Source organism: Antedon mediterranea, chromosome 6 (assembly GCF_964355755.1).
Source record: "Antedon mediterranea chromosome 6, ecAntMedi1.1, whole genome shotgun sequence".
In the NCBI taxonomy this organism is placed as follows: domain Eukaryota; kingdom Metazoa; phylum Echinodermata; class Crinoidea; order Comatulida; family Antedonidae; genus Antedon; species Antedon mediterranea.
In genome coordinates, this window is record NC_092675.1 from 23,909,509 (window position 1) to 23,931,112 (window position 21,604).

General features: G+C 30.7%; 1 protein-coding gene across 1 annotated transcript in view; it reads left to right on the top strand.

Annotated features, from left to right (window-relative positions):
- Positions 1-21,604, top strand: part of LOC140052511 (uncharacterized) — a gene marked incomplete at its 5' end in the record, with an annotated part of 59,086 nt that overhangs the window by 29,737 nt on the left and 7,745 nt on the right. The window contains 27 exons of the mRNA XM_072098118.1: positions 514-642; positions 2,847-2,969; positions 3,362-3,475; positions 3,598-3,720; positions 5,005-5,118; positions 5,797-5,913; positions 6,507-6,620; positions 7,168-7,281; positions 7,595-7,726; positions 8,315-8,431; positions 8,652-8,776; positions 9,631-9,859; positions 10,626-10,739; positions 11,509-11,628; positions 12,097-12,222; positions 12,742-12,855; positions 13,527-13,667; positions 14,154-14,264; positions 15,320-15,436; positions 15,845-15,964; positions 16,364-16,492; positions 17,662-17,775; positions 18,221-18,343; positions 18,774-18,887; positions 19,178-19,285; positions 20,090-20,206; positions 21,237-21,350. Coding sequence (XP_071954219.1) covers positions 514-642; positions 2,847-2,969; positions 3,362-3,475; positions 3,598-3,720; positions 5,005-5,118; positions 5,797-5,913; positions 6,507-6,620; positions 7,168-7,281; positions 7,595-7,726; positions 8,315-8,431; positions 8,652-8,776; positions 9,631-9,859; positions 10,626-10,739; positions 11,509-11,628; positions 12,097-12,222; positions 12,742-12,855; positions 13,527-13,667; positions 14,154-14,264; positions 15,320-15,436; positions 15,845-15,964; positions 16,364-16,492; positions 17,662-17,775; positions 18,221-18,343; positions 18,774-18,887; positions 19,178-19,285; positions 20,090-20,206; positions 21,237-21,350 — 3,333 coding nt within the window. The remainder of the gene's footprint in view (positions 1-513; positions 643-2,846; positions 2,970-3,361; positions 3,476-3,597; positions 3,721-5,004; positions 5,119-5,796; positions 5,914-6,506; positions 6,621-7,167; positions 7,282-7,594; positions 7,727-8,314; positions 8,432-8,651; positions 8,777-9,630; positions 9,860-10,625; positions 10,740-11,508; positions 11,629-12,096; positions 12,223-12,741; positions 12,856-13,526; positions 13,668-14,153; positions 14,265-15,319; positions 15,437-15,844; positions 15,965-16,363; positions 16,493-17,661; positions 17,776-18,220; positions 18,344-18,773; positions 18,888-19,177; positions 19,286-20,089; positions 20,207-21,236; positions 21,351-21,604) is intronic.

Sequence of the window (21,604 nt, forward strand, 5' to 3'; positions counted from 1 at the left end):
TTAGAAATCTATGAGTATCATATCTATCAACTGTCTACTTATAATAGCTATACTAAGGCTACCAATAACCTATCTATCAATAGACTGTTAACAAATAATTAATAGGCAGTAACTATTAATCAACTATCTATTTTAAATAGCTGGGAAGTAGTCATTCCTTCGCTGACTAATTGAGTTAAAATCCTTAGTAGGCGAGATAAAAAGGTCTACTTAAAAACTATTAGGGCTACTAAAAATAGAGCTATTTCTACTTACGACTACTTAAATCTACTAATTTTTTTTGGCTATGAGATGCTATTGTATAATATTTATAGTATAAACAGCAATCCATAATTGAAAATACATAATAAAATCAAATAATATATTTTCTGGTAGTGATGTACAATGTACTCCCATTATATACTTTCTCAATAGAAAATTATATATTTTAAATATTATTATCAGTATTATTATTGTATACAATATCTTTAGATGAAAAAGTTGTTTAGTTATCGTTTGCCTATCTTATTACAGGTATGCCTCCTACAACACAAACACCATCATGCAACAACATTATTTGTTTAAACAATGGAATTTGCGACGACACTTTTGAAATTAGATGCATCTGCCCTTTTGACTATAGCGGACAATTTTGTGAAATAGGCATGTGATAAGAAATGGACAATGACTCTCTAATTTCGATGTTCTCTAAACGATTGCTATAAATATCATTTGACGTCTTTCTAATTGTAATAATATTCACGCAAACTATGATTACATGTTTTTTTTTTACCATATTTAATGAGGGTGATCCATACAGCAATTGCTGATCATTGGGACCCTCAGAGGTTCACAAGACAAACATATACACAAGAATTTGGGAGTGGAGTTGTAATTTTGTCCTTAGAAAAAATCCTGCCATGTTGACGGAAATTGAACCCAGGACCCTTGGAGTGGTAGCCAAGCATCAGAACCACCAAGCCACTCCATGTCCTTTTACAATAAACATAAAATAACGGAATTACTGATAAAATCCCTGATAAAATTATGTAATCAGCACAATTAGAAATAACGGTAAATAATATTAATGGCAATCACACAAATGGGAAACTAACTGTACCTGCACTTACTACAAAGTTCATTTCATTCATCAGTCTGATTCATCTTTCATTACACATTATTGTCTATTAATATATTAATACTTGTTGTTCTTCATAGAGCTTTTGATTTTGTTTGATTTGGCCCTACATATGATAAACATGTAATTTATACTATAATCATGTTAGTCCAACCACAAATGCACTCCTACCTATAATAAATTCCTTATATAGTTTCTTACCCCAGGTTGAGAATGATTACATTTAAATTACTTTTAAGTCACAGCATCAGCCAATCAAAAACAATGCATTGAATAGATGCTCCAATGTGACTTGAACATGATCGTTATTAAAATTGGTTTACAATGACAGTGGCAAATGCCAGAATTTTCTGAATAGATAATGACAGACCCAAGGTTTTAGAATAGAGATGTGGGCGACGAAGGACAGTGCCTACAAATTGTGAAATAAATTGCTTACCTAACGACCTATCTTTTCCGTTGTAATTTTCGAAATTTAGGAAACCATTGGCACCTGCATATGAAAGGTTTTTAATGGACATATTAAAAAAAAAATTTGGTTTCAAAATATCCTCATCGTTACAAAATCAAATGTTCTTAAACCTTCATTGTGTATTCACATATTTTTGTATCACACATGGTTCACTTTATTCTATTATTCATCTATTTGTAAGGTTCGTCGCCCTCATATCCTTTCACTACACTACCTACAATCACTGATGCTTTTACTAGTAAGTACTGCACGATTCTAAATGTAAGGTGCACGGCTTATATTTACACAGCAAAAAATAAATAAATTGTTACACTCAACCGCATGATCAATGAATGTGAAGTCATGATTTTATATATTTTCAATCTTGGACTATTGTGAATCATAATTTAACTATCTATTTTTTTTCTCTCTATTTAGATTGCACTCTTCTGTTAATTCACTTTTTAATGTAGCATTTTTTGACGTCATAGACATGGATCATGGAGGTATAAAATTGTTATACCTCCATGCATGGATGATGTGCATTGATATCATTAGATTATAGCAGTAAATTGTATAATTGTTGCATACAGGATTTCAAGTGCAAAATTGAACTTCTATACATATTCACAATCATATTTTTTGGCAGAACCATATATATTGGTCTTTATTCCAAATTTAACATAATAATTAAAACAAAGCAAAGCAAAAATGCTGAATTGAGTTCTTACAAGAGGTAAAAAACATCAAATTAAAATCTATTAAAATCATCAAAATAATCATTTCTTAAGAAAAATAATTGTAAAAAATCTTTTATTTACAACTTTATCAAACTAGCCATTACTTACTACCTGCTCCTAGTTGCTCCTTCTACATTTTGAAAAAGTCTGCTTCTTTATTGATGCTTCATTGGTTCTCTATATCTGTTTTTCTTGCATGAAACTTGGCATGATGATATTTTTATGTAATATTTCTTAGAACAAAAAATTAAAATACATATAAAGCATTATGAATTTATATCATTTAGGACCAAAAATAGTTGCTTCTCAATCTAAACAGTGACTATAAGTCACTTTGATAGTACTGTAATGTACTCTTGACCAATCGGAAAATAATATTAAGAAATTACAAACACAATAATTTTGCCAGTTTTTCAACAAAATGTCAGTACTGTGTAATTTGGAATAATTTTTTAAAAAATTCCAAAAACAAAAAGACATTATAATAAAGCTACCCTTTTTACTGAAGTATTTCTAATGATATTTATATTGTTAATAGCTCCAGATACTACTGTACCATGTGATCCATCACCATGCATGAACGGAGGTGATTGTCTTCTGTCGGGAAACAGTTACGTTTGCTCATGCTCGGAATTATACACAGGAACACACTGTGAAATTGGTATGTACCGAAAATATAAAAAATTTCAATAAAAGCCAGTTTAATTACAGCAGTAACGGTGAGCAGAAAACCGTGTGCTTGCCCCACGACAATCTATATCTATCCTGAGTGGGGTTTCGAGCAACCACCTGCTCGTATGTGTAAAATGGCCTTCAGATAATATATGGTTTACTTAATTAATAAATAAACTGGAAATGTTAGTTCCCTTCTGTATGTGCAATTTGTAAGAGACAGAAACAAACTCCAGCAAAAATCTGAAACTCAATTGAACCATACTGTCTTACATTGCCCACAAATATATATATGCATGTATGGCCTTACCATGTTACCGATATATTTTGATAATGTCTATGATTAGTTGCTCTAATGATTTCTTTGTTTACACTATATAGCTATTGCATGTTTATCAAGTTTATGTCATGTGACAGCACGATGTGAACCCGTTTCTATAAATTCCTACATCTGTTTTTGTGCACCGGGATACACTGGGACACTGTGTGACACAGGTAGGAGTGTTCAAAATCTTTAAAATCAAATTGAAACAGTAATATTTTGATGGTTTATACATTTTAGACTTGATCAATTTTTTTTTTTTATTCTGTATTTTATAAATATATTTTTATTTCAGAAAATACTGTGGCGAATCCATGTAACGTAGCACCTTGTATGAATGGTGGAGAATGTCAAAACTACATTACTTATTATGAGTGTGTATGTTTAGCAGGCTACTCAGGCAATAGATGTGAACTAGGTATAATTTATTTATATTTTTATATCATGGACCTATAAATTCCATTTTTAAATAGTTTATCATTGATTTTTTACTTGATTACAATTGGTTCCACATACGATAGGATATTTTGAAGATGATCATGTTTAGAATAATGTGGACAATCAAGCTATACTTTTTGGATGTTTAAGGCTCAACTTTGAGAATGTTTGGGCCCAGGTTTGAGGATGTTTGGGCCCAATTTTGAAACAGAGTTCGTACGCGTCCTTAAATTCCTTGAAAGTCATGGAAAAATAAATCACTTTTTTCAAGTACTGGAAAGTCATGGAAATTGGCATTTGTCCTTGAATGTCCTGAAAATTGTTCAAATACAATAAAGTTATATGAATTCTTTTTAATAAAGTTTTGAAAACACTGAACAATAAAAGTATTAAGTATGAAAGTACATGGAAGATAGCAACGTTTGTACGTGCCGACCGTTCCCGCCGCCGATAAATACTCATACATGAAATAGGCTTTCTTATCAGGGTTGGTTGTTGGAAAAAACAATTCCATTTGACGTACACCGCACCACTTAAGAAAATTACCATGTGTGAGTGTTCATGCGAGCCGAACGATTGTTGTCGAAACATAACCAAAACATCGTATATGTTCGTATACGGCTTTTTGTAAAGGGTTGGATCGTTTTGAATAAAGTTCAGAGTGAATTAGAATATGGTTTGATTTCTTTCATTTATACCTTCTAAAAAAACATACGATATACAGAAACGGCATTTAAACGTGATTCCGAATTGTAGAACGTCATCCTATAGTATCAAATTACCAAATATCGTCGACAGTGCGGTGACTATAGAAACGGCAGCCTTTGTTCAATACCGCTAGTGACGGCACGCGCCGTGACTACCCTCGACAGGAGGAAGTCTGGCGCGGTTCCACAAAGGCTTTTACTGTTACGTGTCATGTTACTCGTTTTTCCACGCCTATGTTTTCAGTACTGTATGTTTTTTTAGTGGCTTACAGTACTTGAATTTCTAAAAAACATCGTAACTACGAAATTCTTCAATCTTAAATATTTTTTTTTATTAATCTGTTGAACTTAATATTTAGGTACAGTATATGTCCTTAAAATTTTAAAATTTTGACATTGAATGTCCTTGAAATGTCCTGGAATTTTACTAGCTCACAGATGTACGAACCCTGTTGAAAGATGTTTGGGCCCAACTTTGAGGATGTTTGGGCCCAACTTTGAGATTTTTAACCTTATGTATTTTTTCACTATTAACATGCATTTATTTTTCTTCATAGTGAGTAACCCATGCTCTTCTAGCCCATGTCAAAATCAAGGAAACTGTATCGATTATGTTACGAATTATGACTGTATATGTCAAGATGGATTCACTGGAACAGACTGTGAAATAGGTATACTTGTTTTATACTATACTAAAAAGTACTTTCACACAGTCAAAATATTTTGTGATTAAATAGTACGATTTCGACAGAAATCAATGTTAAACTTGCTGGGTAAAACTATGAATGCAATGCTGCTTTGCATGGACTTATTGTACATTCCATAAGTTTAATTATATTTTTACTGGCAGAGAGCGAAATCTGTAAACTAAGCCGAGGCTCATCCTAAACCCTGTCTACACTATCAAACTTTATGTGACAATGAGATGTGCTTATATATGGACACGATGACATAATATCATAACCATATTTGGGTACATCACACACTCATTTTACCATACTTATGTTATTGTAATATTGCTTGGGCTTCAACCCCTATTAACATTTTGCAGACTATTCTTTGGAGTAGTCCATCAACATCCAAAATTCACTGCATCTTTAAGCTTCAAAAGAAGGCTCTAAGGATTTGCACTGGGGCACCTCTAAGATCCCATACAAGGAAATTATTCCATCAGCTAAACATATTCGAGTTCAAACTCGTGTATTCATGTTTCGTGTTATTAATTACTAAATCCCTTCTCATTTTAACTCGTTGTTTACAATGTTTAGCCAGCTTCAACGAGACTGAAAAAGAAATGCAGTTGACAAATTTGAGTAAATGTGAATAAATAGCAATTTTTCTTTTTCTAGAGCAAAACCCTTGTTTAAGTTCTCCGTGTCAGAATGCTGGACAATGCAACAACTTCTACAACTATTATACATGTACATGTCTTGTTCCTGGATACACAGGATACCATTGTGAAATTGGTATGTACTCAATTTTTATATAGTCTTTTGACTTAAAGTCTCATTTCAATATTCCTATATATATATTGTACAATTTAGTCTCCAAAAACATTTTCTATTATACAGTTGAACCTCTGTGAGTGCCACTTTTTTTACTAAAATTTAGATTTTTTGTATGGTAGATTATTAGTAAGCGGCCACCTGAAAAAATGTGTATCGACTTTTGACAAAGAAAATACAATTTTGATACTTATTGTGCTTTATATATTAGTTTTACTATGAAGCGGTTTTAAAAACGTTTCTGTGAAGAACATTCCTGTGTTTTTTAGATGAGATGAGAAAACTATGCAGATTTTGACCGACCATTTTCATATGATAAAAGGTTTTAAAATGTGTCTGAAAATCATAAATAATACTAAACCACCTCATCATTAAAAAATAAAATACAATTAGCTAGAGAATTTAGACAGTGATCTAATAGAGTACTCTATATTGGGCTAACCTAATATGTCTGTATGTCAATTTTATGTGTTTACATACTTATAAAATAAGCCTACAGGTAATTAAGATTCAAGTATATGCCTAACATAAATGTAATGGTTTTTACCTTTAAGTTCCTAATCCATGCTTAAGTAATCCATGTCGCAATGGAGGTACTTGCTCAAACCAAGTGACGTCTTATTTCTGCATTTGCTTGAGTGGATATAGCGGTGTTGTTTGTGAGATAGGTACCGTCAAGTTGAAAGTCTTTTTTTTTATAAATTCTATATTTCAACTATTTTAAAACTTTTTTTGCGGGTTATTAGCAATATTTTAGATTTGTTATTTTTAATATGAATTGTTATTTTTCCCCTATACCCATGTGTAATGATATCTGTCACCATATAAACCAAATTATTGCACTTTTTTTTAACTTAAATTTTGTATTTGTACTTTTATTTAAATGTATTTTTATATCGCAGTATAATTTTCATTTACTCATTTTGAGAATAAACTATTTGGCACAATTTCACTATTATTTTTAATTTGTTAACAATATATTTTGTGGTAAGGTTATTGTACAATTGATGTCTTGTGTTCATTTAGATGGTTAAAGGGTTTACTGTTCTTTTATTAGCATTATTAAACCATCTAATACCATGAAATTATTATAACGTATAATAATGATTTTCATTAATTATAATAAAATTCTCAATTCCCTTTTTTTTTTTTGAAAGAGAAAGAAACATTTGTATTTGTGTCTTCAAACTTTTGTTTCATTTTTTATGTTTATAGTTCCTGACCTTTGTAGCAGTAACCCATGTCAAGGCAATGGTATATGTACTAATTACTTCATATCATATACATGTTCCTGTTTCTCTGGATATTCTGGTATCAATTGTGATCCAGGTATTTTTTTTAATAGTGATCTTTTCTTTCCACAACTGTAGTCATTGCGTTTAACAGTCTTTTTTGCGTAACTGCCAGTTTACACAGACGAGCGGAAACGGTAATAAATTTCTAATCTATGTTATTTGTTATGACCATTTCACAAAACGCTGATTGGACGGGTGGTTTCCGCTCAGGATTAATTCTACGTGGGACAAGCTACACTGTAAATTGGCCATAAAAATTATTGTTACCCATTTTTTTTCTAGTTAAAAAAAAAGTGTTTTAATTATTCACACTTTTTAAATAAGCTTTTTTTTATTTGTGCTTACAGATCCTCTAGTAACTCCAAGTAGCAACCCATGTGAATTGAATCCCTGTCAAAATGGCGGAGTATGTTATCTGCTGGATAATGCATATGGTTGTTCCTGTCCTAGTGGATTCCTGGGACTCCATTGTGAAACTGGTAATTTCAACAATAAATAAATTACGATTGTAGAAGGGAATATGTGTATATAATTGCTATGTTGATGTATTCATTATAGTTACGAACCGCCTCGCATCGTGCAGGACGGTTCCGCATTTCAAAGTGATGTTTAATGAAACATGCATTTTGAACAAACACATACGTGACCACATATTTGTCACACATTTAGCAGAAGTACTGTATATTTGTTATCACCATTTAAGAGGAAAATGTATTCAAATTAATTGGTATATTTTAAAAGTACAGAACGTGCGAGTATTTATATTATAACACCACACATATCGACAAAAATATGTAATATCAGTGGAAAATTACAATTAATTCGCTTTGTCACAGGCCCCAAGAGGCCCCCTCCCACACACACACAAAAATAGTTTGTCCCACATTTCAAATTTCTCAGGTTGGTAACTATGATTCATTGTCATTATGTGGTTCAGCAACCTACATAATCGCCTTTCTACCGGACAGTAATTCCTTATTTCGTAAAACATGAACTCCAGTTTAATTTATCTTTTTGTCGACTGTAGTGTAAAATGAGTAATGTATTATGTATTCCTTGTTTAACAGATGTAGATGTGTGCATAAGTGATCCTTGTTTAAATGGTGGTGCGTGTATTAGGCTTTCGCTTACGTACACCTGTCAGTGTCGACCAGGATACATCGGCTCACGTTGTGAAACTCTAGGTATGTTTCAAAATGTTTTTTTAAGTTATTGATTAGAACATTAAGTAATACCATTACATTCTTGTATGAGTCTAACTAAAACCATAGCCATAAATTTGATGGAATACAAAGCTATACACTGTTTTTGATGTTTTTGTTTTGTTTTTATAAAATATTATTACATTGCTTTTCATTTAATGTGATAAAGTTACAGAAGGGGTATTTAATTATATTTATTCAGGTACCATATATTATATTAGTGTGACTATAATATCTATCAATGGAGCAGAGGCAACGTTCACAAATGACTTGAACAATCCAGTCTCTGCATTGTACATACAGTATGAACAAATCATATGTGATTCGGTATGTAAATTCATCAAGGTTTTATGTTTAGTAATACCATGGTTGATTTTGTTTATTTGAGTGTTACTGTAGAACATCAGACATACAGTAGGAACAACTTTATTATCTCAAAACAGAAGAAATTACAAGGAGCTTGCAGTCACACATGCAAACAAATTTAGATATAAAAAACACCACCAAATGAGGGGTTTATTTGGCGCTATACAGCAGAAACAGACCTTTTATGACATTTTAAGTGCCATCATGTCACTTTATTCTATTGTTTTTAACTCCATCCTTTGTTAGGGACTTTACGAAATACGACGGGAAGCCACAGGAAGGTGTTTATGAATAATTTATGCATGAGCTTTAACAAAATAGGCCGAGCTTAGCATGAAATTCCGCCGTCTTAACTTTATGAGGACGATTAAGTTGCCATTTTCCCGTTTACTGAGAATGACTAGAATTAATGTATATATAACCTTAAATATACAGTTCAAAAACAGGGAATTTAAAAAACTCTAAATAATGTTTAAACTTTCAATTTTATTGTTTAATGAAATAACATTTTTATTGGGTTAAACTGGCTGTTAAAAGCGGCGTTTGAACGCGAGTCCCCTAGCTAGGAAGGCTTATCCTGCATCACCAGAGCCAAGCTATTCAGAAGGGCCCCACGCCACGAGACAGGGGATGGAGAGAGATAAACTGCTGGTCGTCGTCGCGCAAGAAGGGTGCGTAACTAATAAAACAGCTACGTCGACTGTTTATGATTTTACACTCTAGCAAACGTAGGATATTTGTCGTCCTCCCCTAACTGTCGTGTTTCGTAAAGTCCTTTTATTGTCTCTAATCAACATCAAATGTTTCCATAACAGCTCACTACTAATGTCTATGATGGGAGTAATCAAATATCAAGCAAGGCAGAAAGATGTGATATCTCTAGCTTCAGTCAAGGGAGTATAGTTGCCATCATTGCACTCACATTTCCTGATAGCACAATAACTGCTAGTGATTTAACGACGGTACTTTTTGATTCGCTTAACAACAATTTATTGCCTAATTCTGGCTTTGCAGTGGATGCCGATGCTATCACAGTAATTGAATGTAAGTTTGTGAAGTTTGCTAATACAGGGGTTTATTCAGGATTTGTTTTAATGAGATTGGGAGTGTTAACATAATATCAATAGTCAAAAATATAGCAAAAATGTGTTTTACCTTTGTCCATATGTTAGTATACCTTGATATTATTTGATAATACATACAAAGTGATAACATACTGTATGACTGACAATTACAAATAATGCATTTATAAAGATTTTCCAGGATATCCCAAAAAGCTTATTAGCTTATTTCCATTGGGATCCTTTTATATAAATCTAAAATAAAAAAATGTAAACCTTGCAATGTAAACACGTAAATATAACAAAAACAATAATATATAAAAATATATAAAAAGTTAAATTAAAAGACTATGATTGACTTATTTAGTTGAACTTTCTCTTCCTTACATGCTTGAGATGGTATAATAGAGCTCAGTACGTTTATTAGATTTAACTGAAATAAACTAATATTAAATAAAATGTTTATAATACAATATTCAACTACTGTACAATTTCGTTGATTCTAAATCCAGGTAAATTCTAAATCCTTAAATTACCTTAAATTTACATTTAAACTTCTTTGGGTGCATGGTCAAAAATGCATTAGCGACTTGAGAAAAATTTTGTAATACATTAATAAATATACGTAACATACAATTTAATCAATATTCTAGGCCTTAATCTTGCAAATCAAAAGTAGATCATTCACATTTTAAAAGTACCTTGTATAAAATAGTTGTCTAAATTCTAATACATGTTTTGTATTTTAGTAAGCAACCCATGTACATCAAGTCCTTGTGTTAATGGAGGAACCTGTACAATACTTGGTAGTAACTACGAATGTATTTGTCTTCCAACTTATATGGGTACCAACTGTCAACAAGGTAGGCTATTATCAATTTTAATTACAAATTAAATATTTATAGCTACTAAATTTTAGTTTTCATATTTGTTGAAAACAATTCAGTGTATTGAAGATATCGAAAATACGAACTATTAAACTGTGAATTTACAGAAAAAAACATCAGCAACATCAACTATGCATGTAATTTAAAAACATAATAACATAATAAACATAATAATAACATAATATCAGACGAGAGGTGGCGCAATTCACTGAACCATGACGAATGACAGAACATCATGTCAACGTCATTTGCGTGACCAAGGCTACTGAAAATAGCCGAAACGTAGCAAGTACTTGACAACTGGTTTAACAAAAAAGTTAACATTTATTTTTAAACATAAAAACAGTCAAATACAAGTAAAGTAGTATTTGGCATGGTTATCTGTGTGATGAAAATTCATAATTTGTTATCTACACTATTGTACAGTATTATGAGTTTTCTGTCCAGCCGGGCAATGTAGACTGTTCTCTTCTCTTACCAGTACAGGGCATGAAGGGTCAAAGTATGGCACTGTTGCCCATGCCATGCATAGTAACTTTCTTTTGGCTCTTAATAATAATAGTTTTTATATCATCTAAGCCTTCTGAGTTGTATAAAGACTTCCATTATATTTGTAATCTGAGCCTAATAAGTTGCAAATAATCTGTCATTACCAATTAACAATTTTAACCAAGATTAAACAAAAAGGTGATAAATCAAGATGTTTAATGTCCAACTAATAATAATATACAAATATTCTTTACAGTTGTTTCTGTAGATCTGTGTGACAGTAGTCCTTGTCAGAATAATGGTGTATGCATGAACTATGGTACATTCTATGTATGCACATGTCCAGACACTTACATTGGATTAAATTGCGAAACTGGTAATTTTAAATTTGTTTGTAGTTAACCTTATTGAAAGTATCATAATAATGCAAAATGTGATATGAGTGATGATGACTATTTTGGCATGAATTAAGAATGTTATTGGTTATCCTTAATGGATTGGTCTAGTCCGTGACAACTGTAATGGACTAAAAAAAGAAACTGAAACAACTTTCTTTTTTAATAATACCGTTTACATATTTATATCACATTTAGGTTCTATGGGGCGATTCAGTTTAATATCTGCAAAATGTTTTGGCACACATGCCGTGTCATACACTATCTATACTTGTGTTAGTATCTATTTTTAACGTCCACTGGTGGTGTTACAGAAAAATAAACAATAACATCGACTATGTGCCAAGTCTATATATTATATATTATACTACACCTTTTAATTCACAGCATCTGATTGATTAATTAATAAAATTACTACCATTTTTAACTGTTTATAAATTTGAATACAGCTGCTACAGATTTAGATGGAATGTGCGCTTTAAATCCTTGTGAAAATAGTGCAATTTGTGAAGTTGATGGATCAACCTTTAAATGTACTTGTTTGAATGGATTTTCTGGTGACACTTGTCAATATGGTACACACCCTTTGTTCTACTATATTTTGTTTTGTAATACAGTACTCTAAACAAACAATATTAAATTATATAATTTATTGTAAAGGAGATTATAATGAATTTACATAAACAGTACAAGACAATGTTGTCACATTTCCTTGTGGCAAAATATGTGCATAATAACGGAAAAAATAAGGCAAATAAAACTAAATGTTTTCGAATCAAACTAGTAGAAGTAAAAAATACTTGTCACACTAAAGTTCACGAAATAACAGAAATAATAAGCAACTTAAAAATCAATCATACTTTCTATTAACTTTTCTTAAAATAACTGGTGGTTTTACGTTAAACTATCTAAATTGTTATAAATCTCTGTAGTAATAGTAAATCAATACATTCCACTTGTATCAATTACAAAAATTGATTGGGGATTATCATGAAGGAAACTTTTTTAGAGTTAAATTACATTTTTTTTTGTCCTTTTATTAAAATTTTTCTAATTTATATTATATTATTATCTATCATATTATTTCCATTTAGGACCTGATTTATGCATTGATGATCCGTGTATGAATGGTGGTCAATGTATAAGCCATTTTACTGAATATTCTTGTGAATGTTTAGACAATTTCTATGGCATTCATTGTGAATTTGGTAATATTATTATCTTCTTCCTATATTATTTCTTTTCATTTTTTTATAAACTTCTATTTATTTGTTATTTGTTAAATAAAATCCTAAAATGTGATCTTTTCTTTTATTGCATAAAAAAAAAAAATCTTGAAATAACATTCTTAGTTAATGAAGAAAATCTAAAACAGTGCCTACTGACCAATTTGTATTTTTAATTTGTGTTCATTTTTACCTCTTTCTTTTTTTAAAGTCAGTGGTTCCATTTTTTTTCATATTCAAAAAAAAAAGTTTAAGTAGTTATTAAATTTATAGGTTATAATTTGAAGGCGAATTTTTTTTCTTTGATTCTTGTCTTTAAAAGAACAATGTTTAATGCAAAGTTTAGTCTATATAAATATATATATATATATTTAGAATTAATGTTCTTTGCCTGATTTGTTTATATATATATATATATATATATATATATATATATATATAAACAAATCAGGCAAAGAACATTAATTCTAAACCGCCCGGTGATATACTGAAATTTAATTAATTAATTTGAAACGATAAAGATATATATATATATAAATCCAAAGGCAAATTACTGAAAAAAATGACAATGCTGTGGGTATATATATATATATATATATATATTTTTTTATCTGTTTTCAAAACTTTCAATTTCTTTTTTTATTTTGGCTTAGTTGGTACTCCAACAACTACGATAATTACACCACAAATGTGTAATGATAACCAGTGTAAAAATGATGCTGTGTGTGTAGTGGAAAATACCATACAAAGATGCATCTGCCCCTACGGATATAGTGGACAGTTTTGTGAAAGCGGTATTCTTATTTCTTGTTTTTTTTTTTAAACTCCCTATCTTTAAACATTTTCTCTTAAATTAGTACAAAAAGATAGTAAACAATTCAATTTTTTTTAGAAAATACCTTAATGGAAAACTTTGTTAGTATAAATTTAACTCTATAGCAATATTCCCCAAGATGTTTAGCTATAGTCACCACTTTAAATGTTGAAATCTTGAATTCCCTGAATAAAGTAAATAGACTAAATGAAATGGTAGGTCTGTATCATAAATGAAGGACCAGTGTACTTCCGAAGATATTTTTGCTGGCAATTTGCCAGAATAGATTGTTGGTCCCCATTCGGATTTAAGACTGATCATTAAAAAAGTGTGGTCGAACCCTTAACAAGTGTAAACATCATATGCTAGATAGACCATGCCATACTGATTCTGGGGAACACCTGATTTTTCCAGTAATAAATCAAATAGATCTTTTCATTCACACTAATTATTATGATTAATTCAGGACCATGTACAAATAGTACAAATTGTCTTAATGGAGGCCAGTGTTATGCTACCAATGATTTAATTGGTTGTATCTGCCCAGATGGTTACATTGGTAGTCAATGTGAAAGGGGTAATTAAAAATTAAATATCAACTTTATATTCTTGGTTTTTAGAGCCTTTTTTTCTGTTTTCATGGATTCTTTCCTCAACTAAGATTTTTTTATCTTCTTCTGTTAAAGCCAATATAATTTATTTATTAAAACCTTTTTTATTATAGTTACTAGTGCTGGTAAATGTACTGTATTTCATTCCAAACATCTTCCAATCAGATAGAAATCTTCCTTTTCACTTAGTAGCCTGCATGCTATTTGTACCTACTCCTCCTAACCTCCTAAAGTGATCTTATCAATCAACCTTTACTTTACTAGTAGGAACCCCCTACTCTCTTCATAGCTAACCATGTGTACTGTAGTTGAGGTGTTGTTTTGTCATACCATGTGCTGCCCATACAAATAGAACCATCTTCAAGTACAATTTGCTTGATGACTTTTTAACTGCAAATTCATGACTGAATGTGTAAAAGTTTGCTCATATTCTGAATACAGTATTATGAATCAAAATAGGTTAGATTGAAACAGTAACATTTTATTATATATTATTTTATTATATTATTTTTTAAGACTTTCATAATGAATTTGAGAATTATCTTGTTTCTGAAATACTGTATCGGAATGATTGTTAATTGGTGATAGATTTGGAGGAATTACATTACCACCAACCCAACTGTCTTGTGTTTTTTGAAGATTTATCAGTTGACTTTTTTCCTTTAAATTTCAATTATATTCTCATATTTCCATGAAAATGTGCTGGAGAATCTTAATAAACTTTTAGAAGCTTTTTGACTAGTTCCTTCCAGTTCTAGATTTTGTTTTAAGTTATTGGTGTTGGAATTTTAGTTTGGAAGGATCCTTATATTCAACGTATTACCTTTATACTTTGATCTGGTGATTTTTTTTTAAAATAATTTTCCATTTTATAACTATTTTATACATCCTGGTTCATTTTTGCATAGTGTTTTAGTCTTTAATTTTGTTTTTTTGTTTGTTTTTGTATTGAATATTGTACAATAATTATTATAGTTTCAATAATTAAAAATTGTTAAACAAAATATGTTTACGTATATAGAAAGTCCTTGTATTGCCCAGCCTTGCAAGAATGGTGGTGTATGTCAAATCTTGGATACTTCATCTTATATCTGCATGTGTGGAGATGGTTATGTTGGACTCAATTGTGAAGAAAATGGTATATACTACAGTATATTTAGCATATTTTAATTGCCATTTTCTTGATTTAAGTTTATTTAATTTTTTTTGAGTGAATGTACAGTGATCCTTTAATTTGTGTGCCTTGGTTGCTTCCTGTTGACTTAACCAAAATATTTTTACAAAAAATCAAATAATATGATCTTGACAAAGTTTTAGTTTATTTTGTAACCATTACTAAGAACATATAGTTTTGTTTATAAATGAAAAAGCTATCAATTAATCTGTGTCTATGGGAAAAGGAGTTGTATTTACTTAGATCAATTTATTGGAAGTTACTCATAATTGAAGCTACTGGTAAAGTATGAACGTTGTTTCTCTTTCACTATCAATAATTACAATTTTCTTCTCTCTGTTTGCTTGAACATCAATTTTAAATTTATGACAGATGGTGTAACAGCAGAATGCACAGATAATCCATGTGGTGAATTTGGGGTTTGTTTGGTAGAGAATGACCAGCTAAGATGTGTCTGTGGATTAGGGTACACTGGAACTTTTTGTGAAATAGGTAGAGCATGTGCATTTGTTTAGAACGCTATAAATACTGAACATTTCACAGTAGCTTGGACACAAAATAAAGACAATTTTATCCTGAATATCGGGTGAAAGCTGAGTTAGGCTCCTCCATACATGAGCAATACAATATTTTCATACAATTTTTATAAAGTTTACTAATTTGTGAATATCGTAATCTAGATAATAATTGTATTTTATATACTTTAGATTAGCTATAATTTGTAAGATCTTTTGCTTTACTTTAGAGCTATAAATGCTAGGCTATTGATCAGGATGTCAAGGGTTCGAGTCCCACTGAAAAATTACCGTTTTCAATTGTACCTAACCTTTTATCTTATAGCCTAGCCATCAAAATCATAATGTTTAATTGCCGTACATGATTTATTTTAAGGTCCAGATAACCCGATATGTGACCGATCAACTTGTAACAACGGCGGCCAATGCTTTGCCTTCAATGACACCTATTTTTTCTGCATCTGTCCAACGGGATACACAGGAACTTTTTGTGAATTAAACGATGGTATTAGTTCAACCTTTATTCCCTTATTAAAACTTTCTTTATGGTTTAAGGTACTTGATTAATTTCCATTTTGGCATTTTCCTTGTGGTTTTGGAGGTTTTTGTGTACTTTTATAGTTTAGAAATGCACATTAATTGGTTTTGTTTCTTTTCAGAAATACAGTAGTATCTAGTGCTGGAATTTGTTTTTTATTTTTGACTTTTACTACTTTTAATATTTTTAATTTTCAGAATTCATAGTTTCAGATCTTTTTTTGTTATTGATGTATCCATAACAACATGGGCATATTTCTTTTCCCTCATTATTTACTATCTTATTTTAATTACATGTATGAAAATGTAGGTTCTCAATATTACTTAGACTTGCCCCCAAGTCTGCAGTTATATTGTCTTTTTTATGTTAGTTCATCAGTCAGTGTTTCAATTTTTGTCTGGACGAGCTCAAGTAATATGCATTTGAAACGCCAGGTGTGCCAAAATATTATTTTGTAACACAGTCTAGAACCTAGACTAGTTCTTACTCCATGTTACTTTCTGCAGTTATTGTATCAAACACAAGCAGGTGTTTCAACTAGACTCTTTCTTTTGATTTTAATGTTTTATACATAATTTACATTTACTTTACTTTAATTAATTTTATAGTATTTTTAAATTGTTTTGTACTTTCTACTGTATGTTTTTCTTCTGATGCCTTTCATTACATAATGTGATGAATGAAGTGGAATATAGTAAATTTATCATTTTTTGGCGAGTACTTGTCTGGGTAATTTAATATGTCAGTACTGTCATGTGTGCATTTACAGTCCTCATTCTACAACGTATGACATAATGGTGTTGCAATGGAGTGAATATTCTTTTTTAAGCGCATTATTAGCCCGCTTTGTCAGTATATAATCATCTGGTGTATCAACACTAGATATCCATTCAAAACCAATTAGTATTTGGTTCCTTTTTATTCAATATAATAAAATTATAAGAGTTAATAATAATAATAAATGAAAACTTATATAGCAACGGCTTCAGCAATCCATGTTGTGCTTCTGAAATATTCCATTTTCATTGATAGATTATTAAACATTTATACTTGCTATTTTGTTTAATGATAGCATAATGTCCGACCTAACAATTTATGGTCAAACAAACTAAAAGAAATTGTCATTTTCTTTACAGTGACAAACCCATGTAACAGTAGTCCTTGTAAGAATAATGGTTTATGTGTTAATCAATTGACGTCATTCACATGCTCCTGCTTTGATGGATACAGTGGACCTCTTTGTGAAATTGGTAAGTAAAAGGTCTTTCACACCTTTTTTTTTGTTCCGGTCCGGCGAAATCGAACGTCAATGTTTCGTTTTCACGATGCTCCACACAGCTATGTAGCCGCGTGAAAACGAAACATCGAAGTTCGATTGGATTTGCCAGTGCCGGACAGGAACCATCCCGGAACAGATGTGAAAGTCCCTCAAAACTACCAAAACTGGATTGTACCACACCCCATCCAAAAATGAAAAAAAATTGGATTTAAAAAAAGAAATTATAATATAATATATAATATAGTTTAAAATGAAAGAAAATCTTAAAACCTTCACATTCAGTAAATGTAAAATGATAAATTTAAATTCAGTTTTGTGCATTTCATATTTCATTTTGCAATTGAAAACTTACTTTTTGCAACATTGATATTTTAACAATAAAAGATTTGTTAAATTTAATTTGTTTATTTTTTTAGAACCTGTTTCAACTCCATGTGCGATGCTGAACTGCTTAAATGGTGGTTTATGTATTGAGGTTTCTAGTACGGTAGCAAATTGTGTATGTACACCAGGTTTTACAGGCTCTCAATGTGAACAAGGTAGAATATGAAATTCATTCTTTATTTTCTGTAATTTATAACAAATGATAGATTCTTAATATTTTGTATTGCGCAAATTCCAAAATCAAAGGTAATTTACTGTAGGCCTACAGATAAGTTTTTACATTTTACAAGATTCTAGAGTGGATCATTATTATAATTTCCCAATTTAGACAATTTACTAAGGATAACCATAAGCGAATTAATTCACTATCCCAACGGTGGCAACCCTGAACAAGACAAAGTCTTTATTAAAAGTCATTTTCTCGTGAGAAAAAATCCTGACATGATTTAACCAAGAACCACAGGATCTGTATTCAAGTATCATAACCACTTCAACGCCAGTAAATTATTCAAAATACTATTATGGCTTTTAAAAGTATTTTTATAGCACATTTACAATAATAATTGTTTCATTTTATTATTATAGAACTGAATGCATGTGAAAGCAATCCATGTTTCGGCAATGCAATGTGTACAAATCTTTATACATCATACATCTGTGCCTGTCCACTTGGGTACATTGGTACAAATTGTGATCAAAGTAAGTACAAATTATGAATATAATATTGCATTTACAAAATCAATTTCAGTTTTTCTTACTTATTCGATGATAAAACTGTACTGGTTAAGTTGGTTTGAAAAATCTGAAAAAAAATTAATGGATATTTTTTTTAATGTTACATATTTGACGAACAAGTTTATCTGTGTCTATGTCATTATTGTTCATAATTTTAAATTTTAAGTTAGATTAATTTTTACAGAATTACTATATGCTACATCCCTCAATCTCCTCTAATTCTTATTGTATGTTATAATATTATTTCATTATAGCGCCTTGCACCTCTAACCCTTGTATCAATTACGGGACTTGTGTAGTGGAGGATAGTGAGTATATATGCATGTGCATCACTGGCTGGACAGGCGACAATTGCGATGTTGGTAAGTTTATCAAAATTAGAATATAATTGAACAATAAATATACTATAAAAATAGTTAGCTCTGTCCACTGTGACATTCAATGCGTGGAAATGACTGGATCATGCATGTAAACTTGTAAAAAGTTACGTGGTGCAGGAAGTTTTGTTAAATGTGTGCAAAACTTTTTTTTTCTTTAAATTCGTAAACAATGCTGCATTACTTTGCTAGTTGAATACTGTGTACAATTCATTTTGTGAGTTTATGAAATTGTAAACTCTTTAAACCTCAACAATAGTTTCCTCATAAATTCCAAACTGGCTTTGTCTTCTTTTTTGAAAACATGTTCCATAAAAAATACATACAAATATTTATTTTGAGAGAATTCATTGTTAAGGGGAGTTTAATGTATTCAATTTAAGCTCTAATATTTCAATGACAGTGTAAAAATATGAATGTTTAAACTAGCTGGAAATCAACAATAGTTTCCTAACTAAATTCAGAACTGGCTTTAATGTCTTCTTTTATTATAACATGTTCCATAAAAAATATTTAATATTTGAGAGAATTAATTGTTAAGGGGGAGTTTTATTCAATTTTAATGATATTGTAAAAATATGAGTGTTTAAACTAACTGGAAATCAACAATAGTTTCTTTCCTGAATTCCAAATTGACTTTTTTTTAATGTCTTCTTTTATTATAACATGTTCCATAACAAAAAGCATATAAATATTTATTTGAGAGACTTCATTGTTAAGGGGAGTTTAATGTATTCAATGTAGCTCTACTATTTCATGACATTGTAAAAATATGAATGTTTAAACTAGCTGGAAATCATTGCCAATCTGACCCATGTTCAAATGGTGGTACGTGTGTGATCGATGCTGATGGTGGCTACTTATGTCAGTGTCTATTTGGCTTTAGTGGCACATACTGCCAGATAAGTATGTTTTACGTAGTGCATTACTTTCGAGCTATTTTGATGGGTTTATTTTTATTTTTTTTATTATAGTACAGGTGTACTATTAGTATTAGATTATCTTTTTGTTTGTTTTCATTCAATTTTCAGTTTATTCAATTTACAGTGTTTTTTAAACTTTTTTAAACATTTATTTATAGACGTAAAACACCTATTAAAGGGACACCTTCAGGATCACACAAAGTGTCCCCTGAATATGTTTGAACATATACTGTATTAGCCCTCATTCTTTTCACAGCAAGTGTCCCCTGAATATGTTTGAACATATACTGTATTGGCCCTCATTCTTTTCACAGCAAGTGCCCCCTGAATATGTTTGAACATATATACTGTATTGGCCCTCATTCTTTTCACCGCAAGTGTCCCCTGAATATGTTTGAACATATACTGTATTGGCCCTCATTCTTTTCACAGCAAGTGCCCCCTTAATTGGTGTGTCCCATGAATACTGGTGTCCTAAAGGAGGGGTTCTATACTTTTGTCATAAATGTTTTATATTGTTTGATGGTTTTGCATGATGAATAATATTAAATGCTTGACATGTTTACTATATTTTAAGAAACATCAAAAGAAGATTTTCTCACTTTTTTAAAAACTATTTTTATATCAACTGTTGTTTTGTAGTATTCAGAGATACAGTATATGTTTTAACTTTTTGCTTAAATCTTATTTTATGTGTTTTAATAGTAACTATTACTAAGCCATGTTTAGTGATATATTAAGAAGAGAACTAAAACTTGAATTTGATATTTATTTATACTGGGTAACCTCTTGTCTCCCAGAGGGCCCAGTTATGATAGTGGCTATGTGTACTAGTACAGTTGTATATAGACTTTGTATATCAATCAATCAAAACTTGATATCATCAATAAATAATTAATTAATCAATCAATTATTAATATAGAAGTAGCATTAGAACTACAACTGATATTGCTTTTCAAGATCTCGCACGATTTCATCTGTTTAAATATCGTTTCTTTTATATTGTATTATAGCAAGCCATTCATGTTCAAGTAGCCCCTGTCAGAATGGGGGTACATGTATAGCATCAGATGTAGGTTACATATGCACATGTAGAACAGGTTACACCGGTACACATTGTGATGAAGGTAAGTACTTTAAGCCTAAGTCTACAATAGTAAACTTTCAATTCATAAAACATTACTTAGATAATGACAAAATACACAAAGAAAAATGATTCCACTGATCATGATCAAGCCATTAACATAAATACTTATTATGATAATTAAGTCACAATATATTAGTTGTATGAACGCTAGTGGCGTAATGCAGTTGCCGGAGGCCCCTGGTTTAAGGATCCTAAGTGGCCCCTTATGTTGGAGGCCATGGGCGTTTTTAGCCC